We start from the raw sequence: 16,039 nt of genomic DNA, 5'->3' as shown, positions 1-16,039 counted from the left end.
AAAAAGAGATCACTAACAGGGATGATAGGATTATTTGATTTCATTTGAAAAAATAATGGGCTCCTAAGCAGCAGAATGCTTAATGGTAATAAATATTGGGGCATAAAGAGATGGTTATTGTTGGATCTGTATTCATAACCAAACTGTTATATGTTTAAGAAATGGATTTCAAGAAGTTCATCTTGAGACCAGAGCAAAGCAAAGCTCAGGAGTTGAATCTGGAATCTTGACAGCCATTTTGAGAACATAAAAATATTTTCTTACGATCAGAAAGACTCTGTCTTAATTCTTTGTAGTAAGTTGAGCTTTATATGTTGTGTGTACTAACAATTACACAGAAAAAAAGTTCAGAAGCACTACCGTATTTCCTGCTTGGAAAGATTTAATAGGCTTAAGGCTGTCAAAGCAGTTCCTTGCAGTAGATGGAGTTTCAAGTGCTCCAGCATACAATGAAATGGAAGAAAAAAAAAAACGTAGGAAAACAAAGTATTTTATAGCTTTGAAAGCTGTAACACACTTAGACTGCCTTAACAGATAATGGTACGAAGCAAAGTATATCACTGATCCTGTACCAATTTTAAAAGCTGTGTTACACTTTAGACTTCCACATGCAGAAAGAATTGTGGCAAAGCAAAGTGCATTGCATCCTCCCAACATGTTCTTTGTTGGATACTGTTATGTTCTACCATAAAACTAGAGCATAACAACTGTACAAGGTACTTAAAAGCTTTGTTTTAAAGACTTCTCATTTCAAAATGTCGATTAACAGTATTGTCCCCCTCCCCCAAGTACAGAGCATAAGTATTCAAAGATTATTTTATGAGATGTTGAACTCAAAGTTGCTGCACAGGTACTCAGTTTTGAGGAATAAAAATACAAACTTAAAAGGAGACCGTAACAGGGTAAGAGTATTTTTGTAATGAGGATGCCCTATGTTTTTAATAATGCCATCAGTTCAGACAACTTCAAGAAGTTGTTAAAATGGGTTTATGTCAGATTATTGAGATTTTGGAAACTCAGATGAAACAAAACAAACCAACAAAAATATATGTTTTTGCATGGGGTGTCAAGCCCCCCTGTGCCTGCTACACCCCCTAAAAATTACGTACCAGCTCCAAGATCATACTACAGTGGGGAAAAGTGTAAATTCCTTGATCTCCACTGTATCTCAACTTCCATACAAATGCTCCGAGTTTTCAGAAAGCCAAAATTATGGTCTTGCCCATATGACGTTCGAGCTTCCAAAAACTTGATTGAAATAAACCTGTTAAGGCACCTTTATATGAGAAAGTATATGACATAGATCCCTGCCTTCGAAATGTGCCTGTGTAAGAGATACCTATTCATTGAAGCCTAGCTTAGCATGACGGCATTAGTACTTTTGTATCATCATACTTATGGAGGACTAATGCCTAGTTAACAGGCTAACAAGCACATTCATATCAATTAACAGTTTTACCGTTGGAGCCCATCTACCATGTACATAGAAGAGAGGTGCCGAACAAGGTGAACTATAGAGAAAAGTGTGCCTCCAATTAATAGTGGTGCATTAATATTTATTTCCTGAGTCAGTGCCCACAACTTAGGATACCGTGAACTGAGGTTTTCAGTAAATGAGTTCAGTGAGGCTGTTCACTTAAAAAAAAACTATAAGGGGAAAAGCCTTCAACTATCACATAGCCAGTACTGTAAAAGTTCTTGACAGATGACAGTCAAACATGTTTTAGAAATGCTTAAAGATCTTTACTTGTGGATAAGTCACAATGTCAGAGTTATGTAGTTTATTTAGTTATTTATTTTTCTTGTTTTTATACTGGGGTAGTGGACTGAAACCAGATGGACCCATTTCAGCCACAGCCCGGGAATTACAATACAAACAAGAAAAAGGCAAATAATGAATAGAGAGGTTAATAAAGCAGTTTCATGGTAGTAGAATTTGTAAACATATAAGGTGTAAACCTTTAGAGTGAGTTGTAGAAGTATACATATGTTTCTGTATATGCAGCTAAATAGCATGCATCAAAAACATCACGTGCCAATTTATTTAATTGAGGGTTGGTATAATGGTTAAAGTGTTTACCTCACAGTCACCAGGTACATAATATGATTCTCACCTTTGAAAGGGAAATTGGCTAGGCTTAAAATGTACTTGCCTATGAGTTTGTTTATTTATTTTATTTGTTATCCATGTAAGCCCACTGGACACAAGTGTCTCCTTTCAGGGGTGACCCAGGAGCACCCTTTTATTAATGACTTACTCCAAGCTACACAGGGAGCAAATAAAGGCTGAGGGAATCAAACCATGGATTAGTGGGAGCAGCTGGTTAACAGCTCATAGCATTAATCCTGTGTGTTAACTAACAGAACATAAACTGATATCTGTTGAATACAGTAGTGCTGTATCTATTAATAACTAATTGTGCTTTATGTAGTTATAAAAAGTGAAATAAGTAAATAAATTGCAGGTTATATGTAGTTCTTGTAGCATTTTGCAAGTGAAAATGCCATCATATCATCTGAATCTGCAGATTTAAATCCTGAGCTAATTTCACTATTTGGATAATAGTGGCATCCTGCTCACAGTATTGTAGTTGTAAATCAGTAAGCAAAATTTCCACAGTATAGATTACTTTTTCTGTTTTGATTTTTTTTTTACAGCGATCATCCTCTTTGGAGAACCAGTAAGGTGGGAAACCAATCTCCAGCTCGTTATTGATGTTATTCTGACCAGTGGTAATCCTGGAAATGCGCATCAACGTCAAAGCAGAGTGCCTTTGTTTGCTTGTAATATTGACCTAATGTGGATGGCAGAAGCACAGTCACCAAGGTAAGTTTGACCCTCTTAAGAAAGATCTTTTACTTCAGAACCAGTCCTTTCAAACTGTGAAATTTATCTTTTGGGATCCTTCAGGCAGTAGCTAGGAAAGGTTGCTAATTATTTTCCATTGTTTCAGCAGCATAATGCTTGCAGCCATCACTGTCCTTTTACCCATTCTCAGTGAATTCTTGCCAATGTAGTTCCTGTTTTGTTCTTGAGTGAAACATCCATAACTGCATTTTGCCTCCTGACATTAGTAAAAAAAAATATGTAAATATGTCTGTTTGTTTCAACAGAGACTGTTTTTGGTCTGTTGTGAAAACAGTTAGAACATTGGAATCATTTTTGATTTAACAAGAAACAGTCCTAGTGTTCTCCTGTTTTATTCACAACTTTGCTGTGATGGACTGCCCAAGGAAATTATTGTTTAATTCTAAGCAGGTGGTGCACTTATTTACTTCAAGGAGAGATGCCTCAGCTCATTCTCACAAATTCTTTCATTCTACTAGTGGGTCTATATTACATCGTGAAACTCACAGGAGTTCGAATTATGTAATATCGAACCAGGAAAAAGTACGAAAACACAGAACAGCGATTTATTTTCCCAGGGAAAAAAATCGCTGTTCTGGTACAAAATTAAAAAAAAAAACACGTACACTTTAAACTTAAACTAATGAGGGAGCTTTGCCCCCCACACCCCCCTACTTAAATATACCAACTCCGAGATCACACCACAGTGGAGGAAACAGCAAAGCTGTGAAAACGGCCCGCCGATTTTTTTTTCCCCCCCTGGGAAAAAAATCTGTGTTCTGTGGCTTCACTATTTTCACATTTCGAACATATGGGTTAGATAGTACAACGTTAGGACTCCTGTGAGTTCTACGTTGTAATATAGACCCCTATTTAGTTATAGGATTTGAGTCCTTCACCAGTACCATTTTTTTTAAGTTCCCAAGCACCATTACCACTCCCCCTTAGCATGAGTAAACCCTTCCTTAGTCATAGCCTGAATTTCTAGCCATAGCATTTCTTGTTGCAGTGATTCTTGATTTTTATCAAATTCTTGCTGTTGAGTCAGTCTTAGTGTGCTGATATCATAACAGTACTGTGGATTCTGATTGGATAAGTGTAAACAAAAAAAAAAAAAGGCACATTGTGAAGTATGAATTATAATGCCTTCATTTACTCAGTATTATCTGCAAGGCAGGAACAAAATGTATGTTGATTCTTGTTGACCCATGTCAGTTTGTGATTTTCTTTTTTGATGGTGACTGGCAGTGTGTATCACAGAATAAGACTACCTTCAAGTTTGGGTAGATGGAATAATTTTTGAAGAGTTAAATCAATTGTCTTGGCTTGTACTGCAAGAGGAGCTGATCAGGTGTATTAATGGTGCACTTTTGAAAGTGATGGTCTGAGACTTGCACAATCCACTCACAGTCTGGGAAGTATAATTATAAGCAGGATTGTGGTTTCTTTGATGAGGAGGGGTTGTTGGGTATAAAAGACTCCTGGAATATGCTTATTTGTTCTCCTCAACTAGGGTCTATGGGGATGGCCTGCAGTTGGAAGATCATACCCAAGGAAAGGGACTAGTATGGTTGAGAAGGTTCTGAAGCAAATTTCTGAGATGAGAAGATTAGACAATATGAAGTTTGTGGAGAGACTGCTGGCCCAGAAGTGTGTTCATTCTAGGTAAAAGATGGGGTGGAGAGTCGCAGTCTAGTTTCACATAATCTTGTGAAGGGAGAGTTGTGGATAGGAATGGCCAATTAGAAAGTAACACCTATTGTAAAATGATAGGGATTAACATTAAGTTAGGAAACTGGAGAAATTTCTTCATTTAGACTGTGGTTGTCTGATGGTTTAGTCCTATTCATCAGTGATTTAATGTAATGGAATATACCCTGGCAGTGAAAAATGCATTGTATGGTTAGAAGTGATTGAGGCGTGTCTGTGTAGATGATAGCTAAATGCCTGTTGTATAGGCTTTACAGGCAGGCATTCTCCTCCTGTTGCTTATATCATATGGAAGTGCTGTATGAAAGTGAGCATGCAGCTTTAAGAAACAGTAGTAAAGCAGCAACCGTTTCTTGTCTTCTAATCCATCATTCTACAGGTCTAGCAGTAGAGATCCGAAAACAGCTGGATGTTCATCGTGTTGCACTGCTGCAGTCATCACACTTGGGTTATCTGCCGTCAGGCGGTCCCGCAGTTCCCAGTTCCAAAGTCTTGGTCCGGCGTCTGTTGCTGTTGCTTCTTCCCTGACGTCAGTGCGACAGGGGTATAAAAGAGGCAGCCAACGCCATTTTCTTCAGTCTTTCTTGCCGCGCAGTGCCCGAAGCAGAAACAGTTCGCAAGTGCCGGTCGGCTGACTCCTGAGATTTTCAAATCGAATTTCAGACCGAAGTCTTCAATAAAGCTAAGTACCCCATTGGGGAACCTTTTCTTGCCTCAGTCCGATGTCAGAAAAAGTTAATAATTGCATTTCTTGTGGGAAGCAAATACCTCATAAGGATTTTCATTGTTATTGTATCCCTTGCCTAGGCCCAGACCACGATGTCACAGGTTGTCGGGTTTGTGCTAGGTTTAACAAATGAACTATTAAACATCTGTTTGATTTCGCCCGACATTATTTTGGTAGAAAATTTAATTATACCATGTCGTCGGAGCAACCGATGACTGGGACGCATAAAAAGCGCAAAGATAAGGACAGGCAGCCGAGACCCAAACCAGACACAGAGGCCTCTGCTAGGCCAGTCGCCGGTTCTCCGGTTTTCAGTGAGGCGCCTACGCAGCCCCTGACGACCGCTGATTTAGAACCCCAGCCTGCATCCAACTCCCAAGCGAAGATTGCAGGGCCTCCAGAGTCTTTATCTTTAGGCCCTTCCGACTCCATGGCTGATGGGGATTCCGGTGCAGTTGAAAGGCCGTCAGTTGCTGAAGATGTCTTCAGACCCGACTACACTTGCTATTAAATCCTTTGCAAAACTGAAAACTCCATTAAAAGTAAGGAAGCCTGTGCAGCAGTCTCCAGTGCAAGGCCCCATGCCTAAGAAACAGATGCTTAAGATGGCCGAAGACTTAATTACCCTAATCAGGGGTTCCCATCCCCCACCTGACAAAAGGCCTAGACAGGAGGAGGACTACACTTCCTCTGACCATGTTTCCATTACCTCAGATTCTTCTCAGGAACAGGAGTACTCTTTTTTCCCCCTTATGAAGACTCTGATGCTGAAGAGTCTATTCCTTCAGCATCTCCCCCAGAAGACATCTCTTTTGGGGAAACTTTACATACCATGAGGGAACATTTCCACTGGGAAGGCCAGGATTTCTCTGATTCTAAGAAAAGGCTCTGAGAGTTCCTCTTATTCCAGCACAGACCTCTTGCTATTCCACCTGTGTTAGACATTGTGGATGATGTTTATTCAGAATCTAGCCTTAACCCAGATTCATTACCTCCTGCACCAGCCAAACCAGACAGATACTACAGAATCCCTGACTCACATAAATTCCTATATTAAAGCCCTGTTGCTGACCCAGAAACCATTTCCCAGGGTCCCAAAGGGGTTAAGGCCTCTATTGCTAAAAATCCTGTACTGTCTGAAAGGGATTCTAGAGCACTAGACAGATGGGGAAAGAAAATATATATCTCAGCTACTCTAGCTATGAGGGCCTTAAATTGCCAGTTTCACATGCTGAAATATCAACAATATTTGATGTCTCAATTAAAACAAAAAATGAGCACACATACAGAGCAGCCTGATTACAAGGAAATGCAAGATTTGTTGCATGCAGCAGAACAAGTGGGAAAACATACTTTGCAATGTGGATTTGATTAATTGGAAGCTTCTTGCAGAGCAGCTCTAACAGGGTCTGTCATTCGTAGGCATGCTTGGTTAAAAGAACAACCTTTACCTGATCATGTTAAAGCAAAGTTATTGGATGCACCCTTACAGCAGGAGGTTTTATTTGGTGTGAAAGCAGAAGAGGTTTTAAAGGAAATGGAGAATAAGGCAACATCTATGCAGACGGTCAATGATATTTTACAGGTCCAACCCCCTCGTTTCAGCAGAAATTGGCCAACCAAAAACTGGTCCTTTCCAACTTCTGACAGACCTCAGAGGGCCAAATACAGATGCCCAAGGGGCAGAGGTCAGCCACAAGGCTCTTACAAGCCACAACAATAGGGTGCCACAACCCAGAAAGGAGGAGAAGACAGGTCTCAAACTATCAGAAGACAATCACAATGACTTACCCCTCAGACTGTCAAGCAAATCACTCTTGGCAGCTCCCTTGGGAGGAAAACTTGCACTTTTTGCAGACAATTGGCACATCATCACAAAAGACAAATGGGTCCTAAATATTGTAACTCAGGGATACAGGTTCCACTTTCACACTTTACCAAGGATAAAAGGAATGCCAAACCTGCCATCAAATCAACGGGCAGAGGCTCAAAAACAAATTACAGCACTCATGGACATGAGAGACATTCAACAGGTTCCTACACAGGAGCAAGGACAAGGATTTTACTCAAGACTCTTTCTGGTTCCCCGAAAGGACAAAGCCTGGAGACCCCTTCTGGACCTTTCAATTCTAAACATACCTGGAAGTACCCAAATTCAAGATGCTCACACTTCAGCAACTTTTATTTATTTATTTTATTTATTTTACATTTGTTGACCGGGCTAGTCTGGCTGGATATATGTCCATTTTCAGAAGAGGCCCGAGGAGAAAAGCTCCACTAATATATACTAGTAACTGGCATAAAACATCAAATTATAAGAAGCTACAGAACTATTTACAAGTAGCATAGCAACAGTATGGAATCAATTTAACAGAAAAAAAATACCACGAGGATCCCTAACCCTACAATCTGAGTGATGCAGGAATTTGGATGCAGAAATAAAAAAATAAACAAACACTAGAGTCTATACAATATTTACAGTATTAACAAATATGGTGAGCATTTTGTGCATGAGCAAATAGTTATAAGACCCAGAAATACACAGTAAGAAGTAACAAACAAGGTTTTGATAGTAGATGAGATGACAGGTTGGAGTAATATATCAAGTATAGAGAGAGAGAGACAGATATAGGAATTGTAATGTCCAAGTAGATGCCAGGTGAGCTACAGATGAGGAGAAGTAGTATTGAGAGAGACAAGTAGAAGAGATGGGTGTATAACAGTAGGGAATTGAGAGAACTTTACTGGAAGAGAAGTATAATCTATAAGTTGGATGCTGGGGTCAGTCGGGATTTGAGCAAGGGCAAAGCCAGTGAGTTTTGAAATGGTCCTTTAAATGTTTCTTGAAAAGTTGAGATGAGACTAAAGTAGTTAGTTCTGAGGGAGTTTATTCCAGTGTGAGCCAACAACATTTGTGAACAAGGAGTCACCAGATTTATTGTTAGATTTGAGAGTTTTTACTAGCAGTTTGTTAGCTGAGCGAAGGGAAGTAAGATTCTTGTAAGGGGCTACAAGGTTGTTCAGTATGGGTGTATTAGTGGGGTAGTAGAGAATGTTATGGGTGATAGCTAATTGATGTAGAAGAATAAGATTTTGAAGTTCAAGCCAGCCAAGGTTTTTGAGATTAACACAATGATGGGTACGAAATGGGGAACCTGTGGCAAACCTGGCAATGCTATGGTAGGATGTTGCTAGTTTGTGAAGGTTAGATTTTGATAGGTTGATAAAAGATGGAGAGGCATACAATAATGTAGAGATGAGATGAGTTTGGGCTAGAGACACCCTGGTAGTTGCTGTAAGAAAGGGCTTAAGTCTGTAGAGGGCACCTATCTTTTTATTAACAGCTTTGATGGTTAGGTCAATGTGAGAATCAAAGTTTAGTTGATTATCTATTGTAAACCATAGCAGTTTAGTGGAACAATCAGGTGTGTGATGATAGTGCCATTGTAAGAGACAATAGAAAAGGAGAAAGGGGCAGACTTAAGGGTTGGAGAAAAAAGTAATAATTTGTTTTTTTTTGGGATTGAGGAGGAGACAGATTTGTTGAAACCAGTTTTCTACTGCTGTAAAGACTTTTTGGGTGGAAGAATGGAGTTCAGCTGGAGATGCAGCAGTACAGATGAATGTTGAATCATCTGCATACTGAATGCATGTGGATGTTGGGAGGGAAATAGACAGGTTATTTATAAATATGGAGAAGAGAAGGGGACCTAAGATGTATCCTTGGGGGACTCCGATTGTGACAGGGAGCAGAGAGGATAGATGGTTGTCCCAAAGGACTGATTGTTTTCTATCTTTCAAATAGGAGTTAAACCAGCGCAATGCCAAAGAGTCAAGAGAAAGAGATTTCAAAGTGTCCAGCAGAAGGTGGTGGTTGACCATATCAAAGGCTTTAGAGAGGTCGAGAAATAAAGCAGAGGAGAATAGGTTATTATTGCGATTTTTGTTTGAGTCTGTAAAAGAGAGAAGAGCAGTGGAAGTGCTATGGAAAGGTCTAAAACCATGTTGGGTGTCTGCCAGTAGATTATTATGTAGAAGGTGATGTAAAAGTTGATGGTGTATGCAACGTTCCATAATTTTAGATAGTGGTGAGAGTCTCCCATGCTGGGCAAGAAGCCTTGGCTAGTAACGTTGGACCTCAAGGAGGCATACCTGCATGTCCCTATCAGACAAAATTGCAGAAGATACCTCCGATTTATAGCAGGTACAACTCATTACCAATTCTCTGCACTGCCCTTTGGCTTATCTACTGCACCTAGGGTCTTCACAAAATGCCTGGCACCAGTAATTGCATACTGCAGACAAAGAGGAATCCAAATATATCCATACCTGGACGACTGCCTTATTCAAGCAGACAGCAAGGACATTCTTTTAAAACATCTGGCATTTGTAAAAAACCTACTAAGTTGCCTAGGGTACACAGTAAACGAAAAGAAGTCAAAACTAGTGCCCCTCACAAGACATACTATTCCTGGGTGCCAGCTTAAATGCAACGGCCCAGATGGCTTATCTCACGCCAGACAAGCAAGGACAACTAACTCAATATTTCAAAATGATGGCAACAAAGACCCAACTCCCTGCAAGAAAAATTCTGCAGGCCTTGGGATTCATGGCATCTTGCATACTACTAATACCATATGCCAAACTGCATATGAGGAAATTACAATGGTACCTGAAAAGCTTATGGACTCAATACAGCCACAGCTTGGAAACAATAATACCACTAATTCCCTGCCTTCAACAGGAGTTTCTATGGTGGGCTCAGGCATGTCACCTCAACAAGGGTCAGCCTTTCACCTTGCCCACAGCCAGGCAAACAATGACAACAGATGCATCTGATTAAGCCTGGGGAGCATACATGGCAGGACAGTGTATTCAGGGCAAATGGTCTGCAGATCAAATGCATCTCCACATCAATCAAAAAGAGATGCTAGCTGTACAAAATGCCCTAACAGCTTTCAAGGACTTCCTACATCCAGGACAACTTCTAATAAAGACGGACAACACCACAGTGATGTGGTACATAAACAAACAAGGGGGCACACATTCCTACACCCTATGCAGGCAAGCAGTGACCTTGTGGAACACAGCACTGACCTACCAAGTTCAACTACAAGCACAATTCCTGCCAGGAAAGAAAAATACATTGGCAGATAAACTAAGCAGAAATATCATGGATCCTCATGAGTGGAAACTAGACCCACAAGTATTCACAATGATAACTCAAAAATGGGGGAGCCCAGACATAGATCTGTTTGCCTCCCCCCAAAACTACCAGCTGCAAAAGTTTTTCACAAGGACATACCACACACTAGCTTGGAAAGTGGACACCCTCTCATTCAGTTGGAAAACACTAACAGTGTATGCCTTTCCTCCACTGCCTCTTCTGGCAAAGGTGCTGCTAAAAGCCAGATTAGAGAGGACACAAATGATATTCATTGCTCCAGACTGACCACGCCAACACTGGTATCCAATATTAAGGAACATGGCTCAAGGCCCACCATGGATTTTACCTCAAATTCCTCACCTGCTGACTCAGCAAAACAATCAGATTCTACACAGCCAGCTCAAGACTTTAAATCTGGCTGCATGGCAGATTATCTAAACAACCAGTCAACACTTCTTTCTACAGCTGTTATGGATGTCATTCTGGAGGCCAGGAGACCCAGCACCAGGAAAACCTACTCAGACAAATGGAAAAGATTATGCGCCTGGAACCAGGCTAAAGGTCAAAATCCTCTTGTCCCAAATATTCCTCAGATTCTGCAATATTTAACTGAAATGTTGCACAAAGGCCTTTCCTTTTCATCTATAAAGATCCACTCTTCAGCTATTTCAGCTCATTATAACACGGATCCTCCTATTTTTTCACATCCATTATTAAGACAGTACCTCAGAGGGGCTAAGAACATAAGACCGCCCCGAAGAGCACCAACACCAACTTGGGACCTCAACTTTGTTTTGGAAAAACTTACACTACCGCCCTTCGAGCCAGCTTTTTCAGCTGATTTACAATTTTTATCATGGAAAACTGCCCTGCTGCTAGCAATAACTCTAGCACGAAGAGTCTCAGAGCTACAGGCCCTAATGGCAGTGGAGCCTTTCATCATTGTACATCAAGACAGAGTCTTTTTACAAACTAACCCTTCCTTTATGCCAAAGGTAGTATCCAGTGTGGCTCTAAACCAAACCATTCATTTACCCACCTTTTATCCAAACCCCCAGAATAAAGGGGAAAGGCTCCTACACTCTTTGGACATTCACATGCAATTACGTTTCTACTTGGATAAAACAAAGGTTTTCAGAAAATCTGATCAGCTCTTTGTATTCTGTGCTGCAGGATCTCAAGGAAAGCCTATATCAAAACAGACCATTTCAAAATGGATAGGACATTGTATCCGTTTCTGCTACACACACCATGAGAAACCTGTACCTGGTAACATTAGGCCTCATTCCACCAGGGCTACAGCAACATCAGCAGCCTTCCTCAGAGGGGTACCAACCAAGGATATTTTGGAAGCTGCACACCTTCACCAAGCACTACCACTTACCTCTATACTCAAAAACCAGAGCTGGCTTTGCCACTGCAGTTTTGCAGGGCCTACTAGCTTCTCCAAACCCTGTTTAGTACCAACCGCCCAGCCTTAGCTTTGGGATTCAACCCAAGTGAGATGACTGCAGCAGTGTAACACGATGAACATAGTACAGTTTTGTACCTACCATAAATGTAGATGTTCGAGTGTTCACACTGTTGCAGTCCAGGTTACCCTCCCACCTTCACCTCTTCTTACCTGGGTTTTATCTATGGCTCCCTATTTATACAATCTCTAAGATGTATTTCTATATGGTGTATTTGCTTACAGCTGTAGCTGTTGTTTTCTACTTATGTAATTTACTTAGGATTATGTATTGCCTTCCTATTTGGGGGCACCTGACATCTGGGGCAATATACCCCTGTCGCACTGACGTCAGGGAAGAAGCGACAGCAACCGACACCGGACCAAGACATTGGAACTCGGGTCGACTGCGGGACCACCTGACAGCAGATAACCCAAGTGTGATGACTGCAGCAGTGTGAACACTCTAGCATCTACATTTATGGTAGGTACAAAGCTGTACTTTATCATTTCCCTAAAGGGGTTCTGTAACCTTCTGTCACCATTTGACGAGACATTCTCCTGAGACATGAATTTCATGATTGACAGGTTTGCCCATCTTCTGGAGCCTTTGTGTTTAGCAACAAAGACATTTGTGTTTTAGAAGATGTTTTCTTGTGGCCATCAGTTCCACTTGGGGAATGTAATGTTTCACCCTAATCTTAACTATAGAGAGCCATATCAGGTCTTCCACAAGGACTGAGAGGCCATTTGGACTAACACATGTTCATTAGATCACTGTATCAGTATTGCTGACTTATGGAATCTCTGCCACCTGCACCTAAGGAGCTATACATTTGAAGTACACAATACCCATAAACTCTTGTATAAAAACCCTTCTTCAGGCCCTGCACTTATTTCTGTTGAATCAGATAAAGTTTTGAAATTGCTCCCTTTCACCAGTGCTTTGTCAAATAACAAGGTCAACAGGGTCATAAATAGATATGGAAAGGATGTCTATACTTCCATGTTTGTATTTCTGTGCCAGTCGTTACCAGACTCACATGAGTGGATACATGCTGTATATTTTAATTTCATAGCTAAATTGCTATCTAACATACTGGACTCAGACATTAAAGCTTCTTGACAGAATTTGCTTAATTCATCTTCGCAGTTAGTACGGCATTCCATTAAATGCAAGATGCCATTAATGCTTAAAATAAACATTTCTTTTAAAACCTGTTTACATTCCCAGTACAACATTACTAAATTTGCATAACCTTTTGCTCCTGGTGTACCAATAGCTCTTCCCTGCCTATGTAGACAGGTGACCTCTAAAAGCATGTACATATTATGTTCTGCTATAGTCTGCATCAGCCCACATATGTAAGAGCCTATTCTGCTACCTCTGCTAGAGTTACTGCAGCCACCATAAACCCCAGTCTGTTTCAGAAGCAACCATCTCAGTATGTACATTCTCAAGACATTACAGTCTTGGGGGAGGGGTGCCTCTGCCATCCTCCAAGGCTTGCTGTCATAAATTCATTTCCTTCTTCAACTACCCGGTAAATTCTTGCATTGGGAATCTTTCCAGTAATGATTACTGCAGTGGTGAATAGTACAATGAACAAAGTGCAAACCATATTAGGAACTCACTGAACATATAGATATTTGAGTAAATTTACTGTCACAGTATCTGTTCCCTCCTACCTTCCCCTGTTTCTTCTCATTTGACCCCTGGTTGGGTTGGGTGTCACTTGCTCTCTTTTCACCTTCCCTCTTATCCTCCTACCATACACCCTCTCCCTCTTTAACCTTGCTTTCCCAGAGACCATGATTGTTAGTCCTCAGGGTGGACCTGTGGCACAGGGGATTGCCTAGTGTTGATACACTTAGGCTGTGTCACCAGGACTTTAACTCCAAGCCTTTGCTGGGGCAAGAAAGCTTTGAAGGCAACCTCAGCTCCTTATATGTCAGGGTAGGAAGTTGGATGAAGCCTTTGGAGAGGGTACATCTGTGGAAGTTAGGCTGGCTGGGCCACTGCAGGCAGAATCTCCCAACTGTAACTACTACAGTAGTGAATAAAGTCAAACATGAACATGTGATGGTACGATGTTCTTTGTAGGTCATGACTGCATGGGGGTAGGCTGGGTGAAAAATGCTATCTCCATTTCATTGGATAGCTCTGTTTCTTTATGCTTTTCTACCATTTTCCCCATATCCCACTAGTACTGTAAAAAATCAGGAAGGAGAGGTCAGGAATGATTTTAATAGTACCCTTTTGACCCAGTCAGCACTGGTTTTCCCTTCCACTAAGCCTAGCCAGGGGGAAAAACCTTTGTTTTGGTCCTCAACTACCTGTCAGACCTTTTCAAGGCAAGCTTATCTTATGCATCTTCAAGGTTAATGTTTGAACTGTATCAGCTTATCTTGACAAGTACATCTTTGTACATTCTCACGGTTCCCTATAAAAGCAGTTCGTCTAGTGGGTCCTGTATTTAAGACCCCAGGAAAGAGGTCGCTCCATCCTAATACCTCTCTTTGAACCAGCTGCTTCAGCTCTTTCTAAATGCTGTTCTGGAAAACTGCTCTGTTTGCAGCATTGGCCTCTGTAAGACAGATCTTTGAACTGCAGCTGTCCTATATAAAGAACCTTTCTTAATTGTACATAAGGACATAATCATCTCCTACCTTTATTCCCAAGGTGGTGAATGAACTTTCCCTTAACCAAGCCATTCATATACCTTTTTTCCCCATCCGCAAAACAAAAGGGAAAGAGTGATGTCCTTCATGGATGCATCTGCAGTCATAACAACTGGGTTGTCCTGTCGTCAGGCAGCCCTTCAGTCGGCCGGATTCCAAAGTCCGGGTCCGGCTTCGGCTGATGTCGCACTTCACCCGACGTCATCTCTGTTGGTCTTCGGGTATATAAACATCAGCCGACGCCATTTTCTTCAGTCTTTCTTGCCGCGTGGCGCCCGAAGCAGAAGCTGTTCGCAAGTGCCGGTCGGTCGGATCCAGAGATTACTTCTACGAATACTACCAAGACTTCTAAAGCTAAGTACCCCGTTGGGGACTCTTTCTTGCCTCAGCCGATGTCAGAAAAAGTTAATAATTGTTTAACCTGTGGGAAACAAATACCTCATAAAGATTTCCACTCTTACTGCCTGCCCTGTTTAGGCCCAGCCCACGACGTAGCAGCTTGTTCGCCTGTGCTTCTTTCAACCGACGAACTCTTAGACGCCGGTCAGAGTTTGCAGAACAGTTTTTCGGTTCTGACTTTGCGTACATTATGCCGCCGGACCCTCCGCCGCATTCTGCCAAAAACGCAAAGAAAAGACCGACACTCGGGTCCGCGGTTTCGCCGAAACCATGGTTAAGCAAATCATGAGTGTCTCGGTTTCGGCCGAAACCGAGAAAACTGATCAAACTACACCTGAAACTATCACTACAACTGAGGTCCCTGCTAACACTCTTGAATCGGCCTCAGAAATTTTACCCACTACGGTGCTTACCACTGACTTATCAGACACCATTCCCTTGGATGTCTCTACCCCAGCACGTGGTACTGCTAGGCCTCCAGCAGCCATGTCCATTAAGGCCTTCGCCAGGGCTAAAGCAGCCAAGACTACTAAAACAGTGCCTGTTAAACCCCCTTCCAGGCCCTCTGCAAGTTCTCAAATGCTTACCTTGGCACAAGATTTAATTTCATTAATTAGAGGATCTCAATCTCACCCAGACAGGGCCTCTCAGCCCCCAGAAAAGAGACCTAGGACAGAGCCCCCTGAGCCAGTGTCCTCTGATGATTCTGCTGATGAATCAGACATAACTGACCAGCCAGAGGCTCCTTTCTCCAATTTTGAAGATTCTGATGCTGAAGAATCCATTCCAGCTGCTTCCCTCCAGAAGAATTCTCCTTTGGGAAACCTTGCATGCCATGCGAGAACAGTTCCAATGGCAGCAACAGGATTTTTCAGACTCCAGGAAAAGACTTAGGACCTTTTTGCACCTACCACAGCACAGGCCCTTAGCTATCCCTCCTGTTCTCTCTGTGGTGGATGATGCTTTCAATGATGCCTGCTCAGCTCCAGATTCTTTACCCCCAGCCCCTGCCAAACCAGACAGATTTTACAGGGTGCCAGATACTCATCACCACCT

General features: G+C 41.7%; 1 protein-coding gene across 1 annotated transcript in view; it reads left to right on the top strand.

The window, feature by feature from the left end:
* The window catches only part of LOC122807119 (haloacid dehalogenase-like hydrolase domain-containing 5), an 865,954-nt gene that overhangs the window by 753,133 nt on the left and 96,782 nt on the right, over positions 1 to 16,039 (top strand). The window contains exon 6 of the mRNA XM_044078093.1: positions 2,659 to 2,827. Coding sequence (XP_043934028.1) covers positions 2,659 to 2,827 — 169 coding nt within the window. The remainder of the gene's footprint in view (positions 1 to 2,658; positions 2,828 to 16,039) is intronic.

This window comes from Protopterus annectens, chromosome 7.part0, assembly GCF_019279795.1.
Source record: "Protopterus annectens isolate FY-2018-M chromosome 7.part0, PAN1.0, whole genome shotgun sequence".
NCBI lineage: Eukaryota > Metazoa > Chordata > Ceratodontiformes > Protopteridae > Protopterus > Protopterus annectens.
The sequence above is the reverse complement of the archived record's forward strand: the minus strand, read 5'-3'. Positions and strand labels throughout refer to the sequence as shown.